At 44.4% G+C, this 18,837-nt stretch overlaps 1 protein-coding gene across 3 annotated transcripts in view; it reads left to right on the top strand.

The window, feature by feature from the left end:
* Window positions 1-18,568, top strand: part of DCK (deoxycytidine kinase) — a 29,333-nt gene extending 10,765 nt beyond the window's left edge. For 2 of the 3 annotated variants that reach the window (XM_053258429.1, XM_053258428.1), the window contains 4 exons: window positions 1,337-1,484; window positions 10,543-10,658; window positions 11,593-11,692; window positions 14,751-18,568. In XM_053258429.1, coding sequence (XP_053114404.1) covers window positions 1,337-1,484; window positions 10,543-10,658; window positions 11,593-11,692; window positions 14,751-14,777 — 391 coding nt within the window. In that variant the 3' untranslated portion in view covers window positions 14,778-18,568. The remainder of the gene's footprint in view (window positions 1-1,336; window positions 1,485-10,542; window positions 10,659-11,592; window positions 11,693-14,750) is intronic. The other variant, XR_008309219.1, reaches the window with a different exon arrangement.
* The last annotated feature ends 269 nt before the right edge of the window (window positions 18,569-18,837 follow it).

Below are 18,837 nucleotides of genomic sequence, written 5' to 3'. Positions count from 1 at the left end.
AGGTGGCCCAGAGACAGGCCGCCATGGTGCTCTCCTCTGCGCCATCGCTGTGCTGGCCACACTCCTCCCCTCATTCCCCTATGTCATCATAAAGAGACAAGGGGCATGGCTGGCTCTGGAGAAGAATGGTGCTGGGGAGCAAGAGCTTTGTGGGCTGGAGAGAGTGAGGGGGCCACCATCTGTTTCTCCTCAGCACCAGTCATGCCCTCTGCATATGGCCAGCTACATCCCCTACATCTTCATGATGATATTGGGGGAGGGGGTGGCCAGTGAGAGGCATTGCAGCTGGCCTGGACGGGAGGGTGCATGGCGGAGGGGAGGTAATCGAGTGGGGCGAAGGGGATGCCCACCTCACCTCTCGTGGCCTAGGGACATTTGTCCCCACCCCCAATTTTCCCTGTGTGCCTGCCACTTCATGATGACATCATCAACTCTCCTCCCATCACTTCTCCTTCTTTGTTGTGAGCTGCCCAGAGAACAATTTGTTACGGGGCGGCTAACAAAGTTGGTGCTTGTTGTTGTTAGCAGCTTAGTCAAAGTCCACACACACAATCTAAGAACGTTAATGAAAGGCGGTATAAAAATCTAAAATCTAACAATAAATAAGAACATAAGAACAGCCCTGCTGGATCAGGCCCAAGGCCCATCTAGTCCAGCATCCTGTTTCACACAGTGGCCCACCAGATGCTGCTGGAAGCCACAGGCAGGAGTTGAGGGCATGCCCTCTCTCCTGCTATTACTCCCCTGCAGCTGGTACTCAGAGGCATCCTGCCTTTGAGGCTGGCGGTGGCCTTTAGGCCTCCGACTAGTAGCCATTGATAGACCTCTCCTCCATGAAGTTATCCAGCCCCCTCTTAAAGCCATCCAGGTTGTTGGCTGTCACCACATCTGATGGCAGAGAATTCCACAAGAGAATTCCACTCTCTTCAAAATATTAGCTGACATCCTGGTTTAAAAAGCATACCCATAAACAGTCACTTTGCACCTTCACAGCTCCCTGTGTTCCATTACATGCACATCTTTGTGCAGCGGAGCCAGTGAGTGCTCCTCCCAGAGTGCTGCCCTGCACTCCCAAAGTTTTCACTGCCCCTATATCAGTACACACTTTAATGTTCTAAACATGTGCATGGGGGTGCGGTGTGTATTTTGTTTTCTAATCCACCCTTCTGTTACAACAATACTCAACGCAGCTTACAAATTCAGCAGGCATTAATCTATTAAATTCTATGACCAACTCTGATAATCGGTTCTCTCTCCCCCTTCTACTACTGGCTAACATGCATACATTTCAGGAAGGTTACGAAACATTGAGCTTGAATTTCCTCTTTCCTGGTAGGTACATTTTTGCATCTAATTTATATGAATCTGACTGCTTGAATGAAACTGAGTGGACTATTTACCAAGACTGGCACAACTGGATGAATCAGCAGTTTGGCGCAAGTCTTAAACTGGATGGCATTATTTATCTCCGAGCAACTCCTGAGGTAAGAAATGAAACCTTATGGCTGCATCAGAAACAAAAGCATAAGTTAGGCTTGGTGAAATGTTGGCCCTTGCCTCTGCCCAGAGACCAGTGTGTCACAGATGCCTCTGGTAGGTAACCTGTTGCACTCCATTATTTAGACTAGCTATAAGCTATATGGGGAACGATTACTTGCAGGGCTCCAATCTAGAAATTATACCGCATTGTGGGTTCATGTTCACGAGGATATTGTAATGATCACAATTAAAGATAACTAGCTGACCTTGCACAGAACATCTGTGTAGTCGTGCACTGAGCCTGTGGCATCCCCCCCCACTCGCTCGCTCTCGCTGCCCCCCAACTCTTGCTTGCTCTCGCCACATCCACAACTCTTGCCACCCCCTACAATGCTCTGCCCCCCGCAAGCCTCTCACTCGCCCTCCCCACAGCCCCCCCGTCCGTCTTTCTATCTGTCTCGCAGTCCTTGCTTCCCCCCTCCACTGCCATGGACTGTCGCCTGCTTGCCTGACAGCCTATGAGCTCCCTGTCGCTTCACGGCACAGCTTAGCCAACCATCTGCCACCCGCAGCCCCCAGAGCCAACTGTCCAGCTCCAGAAGCTGCCCCCAGCCTCTGAGCTCCCTGCTGCTTCACAGCGCCCCCCAGCCAACTGTCAAACTGCTTTCCAGCTGCCCCGCAAAACTCCCTGCTGCTCCGGAATTCTCTCCCATCTGTCAGCCAATCATATCCTCCCCCTCTGCCAGCCAGTTGCCTCCTTTCTGCCACGTCCCCACGCATGGCCTGTCTTGGAGAATTAATAATATAGATATAGATACTCAAGAGAAAAAGCTTCTATGAAAATAGTAGTTGACTTATATAGCTTCTGGTGTAACATATATACAGGCACTATAGCATAGTGCTTAAGAAATCAATATAGCATTGATTACACAGGGCATTAGTTTCAAGGAGCATTACTTAGAAACGGTAAAGTGAGGAAAGAGTCAAGTGAGGAAGCCCAAAGGCAACCTGAATCTGGATTTGGATCTCTCCTTTTATCCTGAAATTTCCCATGACTGTACAAAACCATAGCTAAGAGAAACGCGTCAGCATTCCAGTCCTCTTGTAACGCCAAACTTATTGACATGTACAAACTTGTTTGCTGCTGCTGCTTTGATCTATTGTTACTTTAACTCAAATTTGTAATTAACCTCTTTGACTAATCCTTATGTTTGAGAAGCAAGAGCAAACTTCGATTCACTAAACTGGATTAACTTTACAAAATCTGCAAACATCCTGAAACACAAATGAAGTGGTTATAGATAAAAAGGTTGTAGGTAGGCGGTCATCTCTAGGGCTAGCTGAATTGAATCAAATAAAGACATGGTGGTTTTATTTTAGTATCCATGACAACAGAACACCGGTGTGAACATAAGAACAGCCCTGCTGGATCAGGCCCAAGGCCCATCTAGTCCAGGATCCTGTTTCGCACAGTGGCCCACCAGATGCCATTGGAGCCTACAGTTAGGAGTTGAGGGCATGCCCTCTCACCTGCCATTACTCCCCTGCAACTGGTACTCAGAGGCACCCTGCCCTTGAGGCAGGAGGTGGCCTACAGCCCTCCGACTAGTAGCCATTGATAGACCTCTGCTCCATGAAGTCATCCAAACCGCTCTTAAAGCCATCCAGGTTGTTGGCTGTCACCACAACCTGAGGCAGAGCGTTCCACAAGTGGATCAAGCGTTGTGTGAAAAAGTACTTCCGTTTGTTGGTCCTAGACCTTCTGGCAATCAATTTCATGGAGTGACCCCTGGTTCTAGTGTTGTGTGAGAGGGAAAAGAATCTCTCTCTCTCCACTTTCTCCACACCATGCATGATTTTATAGACCTCTATCAAGTCTCCCCGCAGTCGTCTTTTTTCTAAACTAAAAAGCCCCAGGTGTTGTAGTCTTGCCTCATAGGAAAGGTGCTCTAGTCCCCTGATCATCTTGGTTGCCCTTTTCTGTATCTTCTCCAGTTCAACAATGTCCTTTTTAAGATGTGGTGTCTAGAACTGTATGCAGTACTCCAAGTGTGGTCGCACCATAGTTTTGTATAAGGGCATTATAATGTTAGCCGTTTTATTTTCAATCCCCTTCCTAATGATCCCTAGCATGGAATTTGCCTTTTTCACAGCTGCCGCACATTGAGTCGACACTTTCAACGAGCTGTCAACCACAACCCCAAGATCCCTCTCCTGGTCCGTCACCGACAGCTCGGATCCCATCAGCATATACTTGAAGTTGGGGTTTTTCGTCCCAATGTGCATCACTTTACAATTGCTAACATTGAACTGCATTTGCCATTTTGTCGCCCACTCCCCCAGGTTGGAGAGATCCTCTTGGAGCTCCTCACAATCCATTTGAGATTTCACTACCCGGAAGAGTTTGGTATCATCTGCAAATTTGGCCACGTCACTGCTTACCCCTGCTTCTAGATCATTTATGAATACATTAAAAAGCACCGGTCCCAGTACAGATCCCTGGGGGACCCCACTTCTTACTTCCCTCCATTGTGAAAACTCTCCATTTATACCTACCCTCTGTTTCCTGTCTTTCAACCAGTTAGCAATCCACACATGTACTTGTCCCTTTATCCCATGACAGCTAAGTTTCCTCAGGAGCCTTTGATGAGGAACTTTGTCAAAAGCTTTTTGGAAGTCCAGGTAGACTATGTCAACTGGTTCACCTTGATCCACACACTTGTTGACACTCTCAAAGAAGTCCAAAAGGTTGGTGAGGCAAGATTTACCTTTGCGGAAGCCATGCTGGCTCACTCCCAGCAGGGCCTGTTCTTCTAGGTGCTTTACAATTTTATCCTTGAGGATGCTTTCCATCAATTTGCCTGGAACGGATGTTAGGCTAACTGGCCTGTAATTTCCCGGATCTCCCCTGGATCCCTTTTTGAAAATCGGTGTTACATTTGCCACTCTCTGGTACAGAGCCCGATTTCAGGGATAAGTTAAATATTTTAGCAAGAAGGTCGGCAATTTCACATTTGAGTTCTTTGAGGACTCTTGGATGGATGCCATCCGGCCCTGGTGATTTGTTAGCTTTCAGTTTTTCCAGACAGTTTAGAACATCATCCCTTGTCACTTTTATCTGACTCAGCTCTCTAGCCTCCATCCCTAAAAAGCCTGGTTCAGGAACAGGTATATGCTCAGTATCCTCTGCCGTGAAGACAGATGCAAAGAACTCATTCAGTTTCTCTGCAACCTCCATATCCTCCTTAATAATCCCTTTCACTCCCTCATTGTCTAATGGCCCAACCGCCTCCCTGGCAGGTTTCCTGCTTCTGATGTACTTAAAGAAGTTTTTGTTATTCCCCTTGATACTTTTGGCTAAATGTTCCTCAAACTCTCTTTTTGCCTCCCTTATTGTCACCTTGTATTTCTTCTGCCAGAGTTTGTGTTCCTTTCTGTTCTCTTCGTTTGGACAGGCCTTCCAATTTCGGAAGAAAGTCTTCTTCCCTTTTATGGCTTCCTTGACGGTACCCGTTAGCCATGCTGGCATCCTCCTGGACTTAGTGGTACCTTTCCTCCTTTTGGGTATACAATCTAACTGGGCTTCTAGTATTGTGGTTTTGAGTAAACTCCATGCACTCTGGAGCGAAGTGACTCTCCTGATTTTCCCCCTCAGCTTTTTTTTTCACCATACTCCTCATTTTGGAGAAGTTTCCTCTTCTGAAATTCAAAATGTCCGTGTTAGACATCCTTGGTGATTCTCTCCCCGCATGTATGCTGAATTTGATGGCACTGTGGTCACTGTTCCCTAAAGGGTTGATGACACTGACATCACGCACCAGGTCCTGGGTGTCACTCAGAATTAGATCTAAGGTCGCCTTCTCTCTGGTTGGTTCCATGACCAACTGTTCTAGGGCACAGTCATTTAGCGTATCTAGAAATTTGACCTCTTTGTCCTGACTTGAATGTGAATTTACCCAGTCTATGTGTGGGTAGTTGAAATCACCCATTATTACAGCCCTGCCTCTCCTTGACGCCTCCCTGATTTCCTCCTGCAACTCCCAGTCACTGTCATCATTTTGATCTGGAGGGCGATAGCACGTCCCCAGTAGCACGTTTCCTTTCCGACCTTGTATAGTCACCCACAGGGTTTCTGTGGAGGACTCCAGTCCACTTAGGTTTTCTAGCTTATTAGATTCTATCCCTTCTTTAACATACAGTGCTACCCCTCCTCCAAGGCACCCCTCCCTGTCCTTTCTGTAGAGTTTATACCCAGGGATAACGGTGTCCCACTGGTTCTCACTGTTCCACCATGTTTCTGTTATGCCCACTATGTCTATTTCTGCCTTAGCAACCAAGCACTCCAGCTCACCCATCTTGGTTCGGAGGCTTCTGGCATTGGTATACAAGCCCCTATACACTGAATCTTTCCCCTGATGTATGCTACTCTTTTGACTCTTTGACCTGCTGGCACAGGCTCCCATCTGCTCTTTATGCAGTTTTGCTCCATCCCCTTCTGTTTTATTTGCATTCTTTGCAGCCTCACACTTTAAAGGATGGCTTTTGCCAAACGGGATACTGCCCAGCTCCCATCGGCTGTTCCCCAAGTGTCATTTTAAAAGCTGCTCTGCAACCTTTTTGATTTTAAGCGCCAGCAGTCTGGTTCCATCTTGGTTCAAGTGCAGCCCATCCCTTTTGTACAGGCCTTGCTTGCCCCAAAATGTGTCCCAGTGCCTAACAAATCTAAACCCCTCCTCCCGGCACCAACGTCTCATCCACGCATTGAAACCCCTCAGCTCTGCCTGTCTCTCTGTATTTGCGCGTGGAACAGGTAGCATTTCTGAGAATGCTACCTTGGGGGTCCTGGACTTCAAAATGCTACCTATCAGCCTAAATTTGGCTTCCAGGACCTCCCGACTGCATTTCCCCACATCGTTGGTGCCGACGTGCGCCACGACAGTTGTCTCCTCCCCAGCACTGTCTAGGAGCCTGTCTAGACGCTGTGTAATGTCCGCAACCTTCGCACCAGGCAGGCAAGTCACCGTGCGGTCAACACACGAGTCACAAACCCATCTCTCTGTCCCCCTAATGATCGAATCACCAACTACAAGGAGGCCCCCACCCCCCAGAGGAGTATCCCCTGTGCGAGAGGATATGGGCTCATCATCCACGGAAGGGGTCCCTTCTAAAGGAGCATCTCCCTCTTCCTCAGACTGATGTCCTCCTTGCCCAAGACCTTCATTCTCCCTGACAGCAGAGGAGCTACCAGCCCTGGAGTGGGATGCCTCTATCACATCCCTGAAGGTCTCGTCCACATGCCCCTCTGTCTCTCTGAGCTTCTCCAGGTCCGCCACCTTGGTCTCGAGGGAACGGATTTGTTCCCTGAGAGCCAGGAGCTCCTTGCACCGAGCACACACCCACGACTTCTGCCCATGGGGCAAATAGTCGTACATGTGGCACTCTGTGCAATATACTGGGAAGTGCCCCTTCCCCTGCTGACCTTCTATCTTCATACTGTTTTAGTTAGCTCTTTACAGTATTTAGGGAGCTTATTGTCCGTTTATTAGATATTTTGTTAGGATAGGTCTCAGCTGTAATGGTCAGCTATTTAACTGTCCAAACAGCCTTTCCCAAGAATATGAGGGATATGAGGAAGGGATATGTACTTACGTTCTCTTCTCCACCAGGCTCCTTGTGATCGCGATTGCGATCGCGATTTCAGGGGCTCCTTCCAGGCTCCCCCGCACACTTCCCGCTAAACTCCTACGTCCTGTTTGCTATACCTGTTCGCTATGCTCTCGGGCCTTCACCTCATATGTAGAGTAGCCTTCCAACTGTCACACAGGATGAGAGCCAAAGGAAAGGAAATGTGGGGCCCCGCCCAGCCCTAGCTGACTCCACCCCCACCAATCAGCAAACAGTGCCTTTAGGGAACCCTAAGAACTCCTAGCCCTCTGATATCTTAACCCTAACAAGGAACCCTAGCAAGGAACCCTAACAAGTAACACTCACAAAGATAGAGAGACTAAGACCTACCCCTTAAAGAGAAACAGCCCCTGCAAAACTCTCCTCTTCTTGTTAGTTTGTTTGAGGGAGAAAAGGCTAGATGCTTAGAAAGGCTTGCTCACCTTCTCAGCTGTGTCTCCATATAGTGTGTATGCATATAGCTTCTGAATTTGTACAACTTGCTGTGTTCTGAATTTTAAACATCTGTGAATTCTCTCCTACCATTTACTTTATACCAGTCCAGGTAGCTGGATAAGGAAAGAGAAGCTCATTCCTTTAGGTTCAGCACTAGCGTCCCATCCTTTTACCCAGCACTGAGGCATCAAAATATGCCTGAAATACGGAAGGGATCACACTGGAACTGATCGATTGAAGTTAGCCAGATTGCTCTGGAGCAGCGATCTTCACTCTCTTTTCCTTCCTTCCTTTGATTTTTCAAGTGGAGGCCACTTGAAACAGAAACAAAACCCTTCAAAACGACAGCCATTTTCCTCTGTGCTGTACAGTACGGTGCTTTTCTCATGTTGGAAGGAGCCATCTCTTAAGAGTTATAATGGAGGAAAGTGCTTGGAAGGGTTATGCTTCCCAGCACTCTGTGCCTGGGAAGATGGTGCAGGGGCTCCAGAGGGCTCTGTTTCCTTAAAGGAGCACCGCCTACAACACTGGGCAAAGTGCAGCACTGCACAGTGAGAATGGCCACCTCCACATGGCGTCAGGGGGACTGTGTAGACTCGAGCATGTTATTGGACATCAGTTACTGTAATCCCCAACCAAAGGCCACTGGGGCTAGGGATTATGGGAGCTCAAGTCCAATAACATCTGGGGACCCAACATTGAGAATCCCTAGAGCATCCAGCCAAAGCTTTGCACAGGCCCAATAAACAATTGGTCAAGGAACTGGACTTGGGGTTGACAGGGGGCTGCCACCAGGCCTTGCAATGAAGAGCACTGCTCTAGAGTAAGTGGTTTGCTTTGGAGGTTGTCATTAAAGCCCCTAACTTAGGGGGCACATAACTTTCTTGGGAAAGCAACTTCAAATATATGCAATCCTATGCTCCCTGGAGACAGCATTCCAAAGGAGATGCTCTGGGTGCACACTAAAGAAGCAACCCCAACCGAGCTCCTAAGCCTTGTGAAACCCTTTGTACCCCTTCTTCCCCTTCAGTCATAAAGTGTTATAAAAGAAAGTGTAAAGTTGTGCCCTCAAGTCAATGTCGACTCCTGGTGCCCACAGAGCCCTGTGGTTGACTTTGGTAGAATACAGGAGGGGTTTACCATGGCCATCTTCCGCGCAGTATGAAATGATGCCTTTCAGCATCTTCCTATATCGCTGCTGCCTGATATAGGTGTTTCCCATAGTCTGGGAAACATACCAGCAAGGATTTGATCCAGCAACCTCTGCCTTGCTAGTCAAGTCATTTCCTCGCTGCACCATTAGGTGGCTTGTAAAGAGGGTGTAAAGTAACGTTTGCTGTCAAATTGATTTCACTCCTGGCACCCACAGAGCATTGTGGTTTTCTTTTGGTAGAATACAGGAGGGGTTTACCATTGCCTCCTCTCACGCAGTATGAGATGATGCCTTTCAGCATCTTCCTATATCACTGCTGCCCGATATAGTACCGGTGGGGATTCGAACCGGCAACCTTCTGCTTGTTAGTCAAGCATTTCCCTGCTGCGCCATTGGGTGGCTAAAGAGGGTGTAGATAACATGAATTCAGCCCTTTGCTTTGATCATTTGTTTCAAATCTACTGAACTTCTCTTCTATTTGTTTATCACATCTTTATTTCTCTCCCTTCCTCTGGGGAGTTCAAGGTGATTTATGTCAGGTCCCATCTTATCCACCCAACAGTCCTCTGAGGTAGTTTAGGCTGACAGGTAGCACCATGACTATCAAGCTTGCTGAGTGGCCTTGGGCAAGTGAGGCTTTGAACCCAAGTCAGACTCCATCACTGTGTCTTCTGTTCATTTGTTCATTAGATTTTTATCTCATTTCCTAGCAATGAATTTAGAAGTTGAGTCTCTAGGACTGCAGGGGTTAGGTTCCCAGACTCAAGCCCCCCCCCCCCCAATTGCTCCCCAAACACAAAAACAGGCCAAATAAAATGACTAAGCGTGCTCCATGGGCCTTCAGGAGTTTTCAATGCTCCTTACAAGCCCAAAAGTCCCCCAAATCTGGCGGAAAAATCATGTTTTGTTTTTCTTCTTCAAATGAGCCATAAAATGGCTCTCCTCCACAAAATGGTGGCCGGAAATTACCTCTGAGGTCATTTTTGGCCATTCCCGACCTGCAGATACATGGAATGAACCCCCTTTGCTGCCGCCACCTCCTCCCCCGCTCCCACCGGACGTATGCCATGATCGGGTGTCCATTACCCAACCGTGGATATGTGAAACTGTAGATATTGGGTCCGTATATAGGGAGGTCCACCTATACTCCAAATCCATTGTTTGATGGGCTCTCTCAGGATCTGGAACTGACTCTTATAAAACTGTTAGCAGGTTTGCCAACCTTGTTTTTTGTGCAGGGGCTATCATGGAATGTTGAACTCGCCAGTGTAAATTTAGAAGGTGCCTAAGTCACTAAGGATTGGTTTGTATACACTGAGTGATGAAGAGGCACTCTGGTCTTGTCGGTAGAGTGTCTGATTCTGGCAAGAAAACCTGGGAAGGCCATTGTGGCTGGGGATGATGGGAGCTGTAGTCCAATAAGATCTGAGGTCTTCAATTTGAGAACACCTGTTTTAGGGGGTTATTGATGACACAGGGTCCAGAAGTACATTAAAGAGTAACCTTTTGTAGGACCAGATTTCATAGGCCTATTTTTGTAGATGTGATGTATGGTTAGGTTTTTTTGTTTTGTTTTGCATGTCATGCTGGGTCCTCTCCCCCCCCCCCCCGTATTTGCTTTTGTTCTTGTAAGTATTTTAAGGTGTCACAGGACCCTTTGTTGACATTTTTCTGCAGCAAGCCAACATGTTTTTTTCCTTTAGTTGTAATTGAAACTGTACTTTGTTTCAATTTCATTTCAAAACTCTACTTCAGTTTCGCTTTTTTTGTTCCCCTCCACTCACTTGTAGAAATGTTTGAATAGGATTTATGTGCGTGGAAGGGATGAAGAACAAGGCATTCCTATAGAATATCTGGAAAAGCTTCACTACAAACACGAAAGCTGGCTCCAGCACAGGACATTACGGTAATTTTGTCTTTGCAGTCAGATTCCAGAAACGGTGCCTGCAAGTGTTCTGATAAAACTTCTGATAAGGCACAAATCTTGTAGACTTCAAATTCTGGATGGAAACAGTACATTTCTCTCTAGCTCAACTGCATAAAGAGTGTTTCACCTAGTAGCTCTACTTGTTGAGTGACTTTCAGTCATTGCCCTGGTGATGGGGCTGTTGCTCAGTAGCAGAGCATCTGCTTGCAAGCAGAAGATCTTGGGTTCAATTTTTGGCATCCCCAGGTAGGGAAGACTCCTGCCTGAAACCTTGGGAAGTAGAAATGTGCACAAAATTCAGCCAAATTGGATTTGAATTCAAAGAAAATTCAAATCAATTCCATTTGGAACCATGGAAAAGAGTGGAGGTTCGTTTGAATCAATTCAAAATCACCTAAATTCAAAGCGAGTTCGGGCAAATTTGAGTAGATTTGAACGAATCTACACTCTCTTCAGTGGTTCCTATTTGAATCGATTTGATTCAAATCCAAATCTAATTTGGCCAGATTTCATGCACATCCCTATTGGAAAGCTATTGCCAGTCCATGTAGACAGTACTGAGCTAGATGGACCAAGAATCTGACTCGGTATAAAACAGCTTCCTATGTTTCTATAGCTCTGATTCTTGAAGTGTACCGTTCTTGGCACTATGTTGGATTATAACCCTTTTAATATGTAGATTAGGTGTCGATATTGTCAGGTTCCATGTCATTGGTTTGTATTTGAGTTTAAAACAATTTTTGCAATTATCTGAGACCCTAATTTATATGGCTAAAAAAGATACCTAACCTGAGCAGATTGTTAGCTATCTAGCAGTTTGGTCTCAATAGAGCATTACATTTTTGTAATAAAATACCCTTCACCCTCTCCGTGTCTCTAGTTTCCCAATTCAGACGTTCAGTTTTCTTTACAGAACAGATTTTGAATACCTGCAAGAGGTACCTGTCCTAACACTTGATGTAAATGAGGACTTTAAAGGCAACAAGGACAAGCATGAAAATATGATTGAAAAGGTAAAACCTATGAGACGGTACTAAATTTTACATTCTGGGGTGACCATGGTTGACCATTAAAAACCCTGTGTGCACTTAAATGTGTCTTATGTGAACATTCTTCTTTATTCACTTCAGTTAAGGGGGGAAACTCGGCACATGCAGAGATAGTGTATGTGGAGTGGCCCCCACCCATCAAAATAAATGGAAAAGCCCTTGAAAGTTCGGGAGTTCTCTGGACTGATTCAGTCTTCTTCCCTAGCCCATGGCAAACTAATAGGTTGTCAATATATTACAGTAATTCCTTGCCAACCACATTTTTACCAACCATGGTTTTGAGAAAATGCGAATAGGCGTGTGACAGGTCTTGCCAACTGCAACCTGAGTATCTGCGGTTGGTGAGCTTTCTTAGTGATTGGGGTGGGTGAGTTCAGCGGTTCGATCTGCTCATTCCTCTTGGTGACCCTTGCCAATTTAAAATGCCTTTGAGAGATTGCAGGGAGGGTCGGGTCAAAAAATTTCCAGAGGTTCTATCTGCTCATTCTTCTTGGTGACTCTTAGCAATAATACAAGATTTTTTTTTATTTTTAGAAAAATCTTTTGTTTTTCTTTTATTTTTAGGTCTTTTTGTGGTTGTAGTTCCCCTAACCCCCTGTTTCCCATAGACTTTAATGCCTTGCCAACTGGAATTTGCCAACGGCGAGGTTTTGTCGGAACGGAACCCCGGCGCGGTTGGTGAGGGGCGACTGTACAGGTTTTTCTTTATGCTATAAGCAGTGCCTAGTTGTCTTATTTTGGCATGCTGTCTGGCATTTCACAACTCTTTTGTTGAATTGTGGAAATGCACAGCTTGCGGGACCATAGGCATCCCTGTGTTTCTGCAAAGTCCATTCTGTGACTCCATTAGGTTGGGAGTCAGAATATTAAGAGGCATTTGTCGTTTTCCCATCAGTATTATTGTGTCCCAGCTGTGAGCGTGGCACTGCACAGAGAGGAAGCAGGGGCCTGCTGAGAGTATCTCTCTTCACTCGCTCCAATTTTTATCAGCTGCATGCATGCACCCATGCACAGACACACTCTTAATTTATCTGAAAGTTCATCACACAGTTAACTCTAGCAGCCCAATCAGTACACACTTCTTTGGAATGAACGACTGAAGATCAGTATTCGCTTTTACAATGTGCAAAGTGATCCTTCTTCTCCTGCTCTTCTAATAAAGTTTTTTAAGATATGCTATATAGGGCATTGTTCTTTGTTCTCTGTTCTTTGTGCATATATGTTCCTAAGCTATTCAGGTACTCGAAAGATCCAGTTCTCATTGTCCTATCCCAGGGGTTCCCAGACTTGGGCCCCCAGATGTTGCTGAAGTCCAACAACATCTAGGGACCCAGGTTTGAAAACCTGCTTTTTTGTGTCTCCATCACAGTTTTTAGAAAGCATGTTAAATCGTGATTTTTTACCCAGGTTTTTATATGATTGTCTCTGCTGCTGCTCTTTGTTCTCCGTATTGCTTTTATGCTTGTGTTTTAAATTTTTAATCAGATTTGTTTTATATTTTTAGTTTAATATTTTAATTGTCTTTTTTACAAACTTGTTTTTAAATTTTGCTGTAAACCGCCTTGGGATTGTTTTAATGAAAGGTGGTATATAAATTTAACAATAAATAAATAAAACCTCTGTCCTCTTCACTTGGTGCAAAATACATTTAGCATAGCTGACCAGAAGAGAGGCGGCTGTTTTCTTGCCACAGCCCACACTTCCCTGCAGTCACATGCTCCCAAGCAGTGCTAGATAGTTCTGCATTGCTTTATCGAATGTGACCTTACATGACCCTCCGTGCTTCTTTCTTCTAAGCACATTCGGGAAATAAAGAGAAATGGTTTCTTGTTAGGGGGGAGCATTTTGCTTCGTGAGCTAAATACATAGCAGCTGTGTGCATGCAGCTCCCTTATTCCCCAGTCCTGTCTATCTTAAACATTTCATAGAAAACTTCATTAGAAGAGCAGGAGAAGAAGGATCACATTGCACCTTGTAAAAGCGAATACTGATCTTCAGTCGTTTATTCCAAAGAAATGTCTATAGGTCTCTATAGACCAGACTATAGTGCAGTTCAGTTCCTATGCCCATTTTTCTCTTGTTTGTTTTTGGAGACTCATGTAGATTTTTCTGAGGAAGTAGCTGCTGACATCCTGACAAAGGGGTGCCAGGAAGATGTCCCCACTTTGCAAAAGGTTCCCAGAGCTGAAGTACAGAGTGCATGGGATGGGGTGGAAGGGGCAATTTTTGCCAATTTCTGCTTTCCCTGGAAATGCCCTGCACCCTCCAAAAATATGTCCCTGAAGGTTACACAACCATATTTTTGGCGTTTGCAGTGCACTTCCAGCAGAAGTGGAGATAGGCAAAAATCCACATGTACCCCTGCATGCTCTGTGCCATGAAGCTAAGAAAGCCCTCCACACTGAGGGAGCATCTTCCTAGTGTGCTGATACTGCCTTAGTCAGGATGTCAGCTAGTGATCAGAACTGGGCCCAGTTAGTTGAGTTGAGTGAAAAATGATGCCTGGTGAGTGAAAAAAAATCCTGATAATGTACCAACATAGCTTGAGGAACCATATGATAAGTAAAATATTATGTCTGGCTGCTGATATGAGCCAACACTTCTTGACTCCTGAGCATTGCCGAGGCTAGGCAAGTGTGAATCTGATCAGTTCATTAGATGGGAAGCTATATAAGAACAGCACGTAAAGTTTTACAAACACAATATATCTTTAATCAAAGTTTTATTGAGAAAATCAAAATCCACTGAAAATTCTTTATCTAGGAGCTTTCCAAAACTGTGTTACTCTTGTAGAGAGCTATACTGAGAGGTTTCCCTGCTGAAAAGCAAAATTAAATTTCTAGTCAACTATGGTGGATGCATTTATGGACCTCTAGACCCCTAAATGCAGTGGTGTCCTCTGGTTCATCCCTAACATAAGATATGTGAATTCGATTGAAAACCTTCCTAGAACATCATGTAGTAGGTTTTTATCTTGTCCGCTAAGTGTACAACTAGTATTCTTGTGCTTCTGTCTTTGCAGGTCAAAGAATTTTTGAGCACTTTATAGCCATCCCAGGAAGCGCACTGAATTTGAACACCTCGTACATCTACATCAGTTAGCTTGTGTTGCTGATTCTGTTTTACTTGAAGTTTCCAAAGACAAGATTTATCATCATTGCATTATCAAATATTGTTATGAAATTGTTTTATAATATTTATCTTGTTTTCAGATTTCTGGGATGACACACTTGTCAAGAATGGCAGGTCCAGTATTTCAAAGCAGTATTTCAAAGCAGAATTCAGAGGTGCCTGCAAATTACATTACGTTCTGCTTGTTGGTAGCATCATTGAAATAATTTAGCAAAATCATTGACTTTTCTGGAACTGATCTTGTCAAGCAGGATGAAATCTTGGCCCCCACTCCATGCATACCCAGAATCTGGTTGGAATATTCACATACTCCCCAGGGCTGTGGAAACACACCATTGGGAGGCAGTTCTCCAATCCCACTGGATCTGTGGGGGTCTACAGATTATTCCTGAGCAAGCTGCTTATATAAGTCATTTGTGATACATTTTAAGAGAATCATATGCAAATTAGCAAAACAAATATTCCATCTTTTAATAAGGTTTTTTTAAAGGCATTTTCCCCCAGACAAAGGTTTCTAGGTCTTGCTATTGCCTGCTTTTGTAAAGTGAAAAAGTGTTTGTAAGCACTTGCTTTATCATCTCTCTGCAATATGAAGAAGTTTTTAAATTAGCTATAGATTATGATGATTTATCACTGAGGAGAACACTTAATCCTGCAGTCTTTCCCCCCTCTTTTATTAAAGACAGGGCTACATGCAGAAAACCAAATGGGCAGGTACCTGCCAGATAAGATTTTCTACACACCCACCCCCCAGATTTTTTTAAAGTGAAATATTGTTAATGGGCATCATGTAGTGATTCACCACTGTTTTTGGAAGCTCCTGAATTGTCCTGAACCATAATTTGCTTATACATTCTCTACTTCCATTTGTCAAGAAATCTGCCTTAAATTGGTCAGATGTTGAGCCTGCTGGGCTTGAATCTTATGTGCAAAACTGCTTGGACAGCAGTAATTGGGTCATGATCACCAGTTGGGTTGTTCACCAAGCTAGCTAAGTCATGTAAGTAGCAAATAACCTCTCCTGCCATCTGATTGCTACCTTGCTTCACATTTGCTGATTTTTTTTTTCATGTTGCAGAATAGTCCTCTTGATCCAGAATTGATCCGCGTTTGGTTTTGGTTTTGGTTTAAAAAGCAACAAAAACATGTAACTTTTCCTGTTGGGACTGTTTAATGGGAGGGGAGAATGGGCAAGCATATTTTTGTATCTATCTCACCTACTTCTGGCGGGATATCCTTTCATTCTCTAGCCACTTGGAGCAGGAAGAAGGAAGGGATCTTCTGGAGGAAGCATGGTTTAAATGATTTTTTAATTTTTTATTTTTTTTTGCAATTGTTCCCCCCCCCCAACATTACAAAGCATTGGGCAGCATCCAGTCTAGTTAATCATGACTACGCACCATTGAAATCAGTGGCCAGCATCTTGACTAACGAAGCCTCATTGCAATGGGAGAAGCACCAGTGCTTCTGAAAAGCTCAGCTCCATTGCTGGCTCAGTGGGGGAAAGTTTCAGTGACCTCTCCTTCCCCAGGAAGTGCTCTGAAACACCTATGTCAGTGAGAGTTGTGCAGTCCTTGAACATATATTCACATACAGAGGGCTTTTGTGGAGAATTGGTCTTACGGTAGCAAGCATGAATTGTCCCCTTTGCTAAGCAGGGTCTGCCCTGGTTTACATTTTCATGAGAGGCTAGATGTCAGCACTGGAAGTCAGCACTGGAAGAAGGCTAGATGTCTAGTGGAAGATACTCCCACTAGAGGATGGGGCCGCTCTGGCATTTGCGTGCAGGAAGTTCCAAGTTCCCTCCCTGGCCTCTCCAAGATAGGGCCAAGAAAGACTCGTGTCTGCAACCCTGGAGGAGCCGCTGTCAGTCCAAGTAGCCAGTACTGAGCTAGGTGGACCAATGGTCTGACTCTGTATAAGGCAGTTTCATATGTAATGGGAGGTTGCTGAAATCCCCCCACACAGTAGCACCAATGAAGCGTTGGTCTGGAGCTCTTCAGAAACATTGGTGCTACACCAGTACTTCTCCTCTTGCACTGGTACTTTGTTAGTCAGGATGTCAGTCCACGGGGAATATCTAACTTTAGTTAGTTAAGTATCTAAAGTTAGTTACTAACTTAAGTCTTGTTAAAAAGCAAGTCTTGTTAATTTCAGTGGGACTAGTCATGATTCACTTAATCAGGATGCTGCGTACCTGTCTTTTAAATAGGTGTCTGTATATAATAACAGTATGTGTCTAGATGTAGTTGTCTTCTTTAAGGTTCTGTGATGTTTGTGCTAACTCTTAATGCCTGTGTGTTGGAGATTTTTGTTGGCTGAAATAAATATGGAACTGTCCCAATTCTGCACCACTTCAGTCATGTGTCAAAAGTCTTCATGGATTTCCAGTTACTAGGTTTAATGTTACTTTGCTCCTTGTAGCTTGAGTGCCGAGGTTGCAGATTTTAATTCTTTCAAAAATGCACAAGCCGGGGATTCCCTATCCCTACACTCTCCATGCACTCTGCCTGCACGGGGGTGTGTGGGATAAGGGGTTTGAACTCATTCAGCAGTTTTCTCTGCTGTCTGTCACTCTCCTCCTGCGCGTATTGCACCTGCTGTGTGCATAAATAAGTGTAGCATCCAATGACAACTGCCTATCGTATTCTCCAACCCCATAAACGTTCTTTGCATTTTCTGCAGCAGTTTAAAGCTGACTTACAGGCAGTAAGTTTGTCTGCTTAAAAGGACTGGCTGGATTATTTAGGAACATAGGAAGCTGCCTTATGCAAGCTGCCTTATACTTTTTATTTTTATTGAAAGAATAAGAAAAGGAAAGATAAGAAACTTACATCATCATCTCTTGAGCTTCTAGATTCCAATAATTATATAAGGCATATTACAAAAACAGTCCATTTCCACCCTCCATCAACCTTTACCCCATAACAAACAAGAATTGCAGACGAATATAAATAATACACAAGTCGACCCTCAATGTTAAGAAAAGCCGAACCTTGGATGTGGGTGCAAACCTTGTGCTATATTAAAGCTTATAAAATGTCCCCAAATTAACACAAATGGTTCTACTGACATATTCCACAAATAGGCAGTCACCTTAGCCATTGAAGCATATTCCCATAATTTTAATAGCCATTCATCCAAGGTTGGAACTGTCTGTGACCACCAGTTGGTGGTGTAGAGAATCCTAGCAGCGGTGATCATGTATAAAGATAATTCTGTGTATTTAATGGGTATACTAGGTTTAGTCATATTTAGTGCAAAAAAAGAGAAAAAAGCTCAGGTGAATAAGATCCCCCCCCCCCCGCTGCATCTTAAGGTGGATTTTTTCCAGAATTGTTGTGCTTTACTGCAAGTCCACCACATGTGCTAAAATGTCACCGAATGGTGCTTGCATTTCCAACAATTTCCTGGATAGCTGCTGTCCATCTTACTAATAGTAATAGGGGTGATATACCAGTGAAAATATATTTTATACCAATTTTCTCTTAGAAGATTGTTTGCTATATATTTAATATTCACCTTCCACCGATGCTCCCAGTTTTGAATCTGTTGTTCTGTTAAGGTTTTGCATCCGCTTGATCATAAGGTCTTTAATTTGTTCTGTTTCTGTGTCATATTTTAACAGCAATTTGTATATTAATCCCAATAAATGATCAACATTTTTGGCTATTAATGCTTCAAATTCCATTAAATCTCTGAGCTTTCCACCTTGTTTTTGTATTTCTTTCTGCACTATCGAGCTGATTTGTAAGTATTGAAACCATGGGGGTTCCTCAGACCATTCTCGCATGAGAGTTTGAATTGATTTGGGTTTTACTTTCCCAATGGTCAAGTTTTGCAAACTATATGCTTTCTCTCTCCAGAGATCATACTTGTTAGATTTTTCTTCTTCATGAAAGAAGTTATTTGAGATAGATGCCAAAGGTGACGTGTCTGGACTAATCCTTTTCTTGTACTTATCCCAAATATTTAAC

Source organism: Hemicordylus capensis, chromosome 5 (genome assembly GCF_027244095.1).
Source record: "Hemicordylus capensis ecotype Gifberg chromosome 5, rHemCap1.1.pri, whole genome shotgun sequence".
Taxonomy (NCBI): Eukaryota; Metazoa; Chordata; class Lepidosauria; order Squamata; family Cordylidae; genus Hemicordylus; species Hemicordylus capensis.
This window is presented reverse-complemented; position numbering and strand designations above follow the sequence as displayed.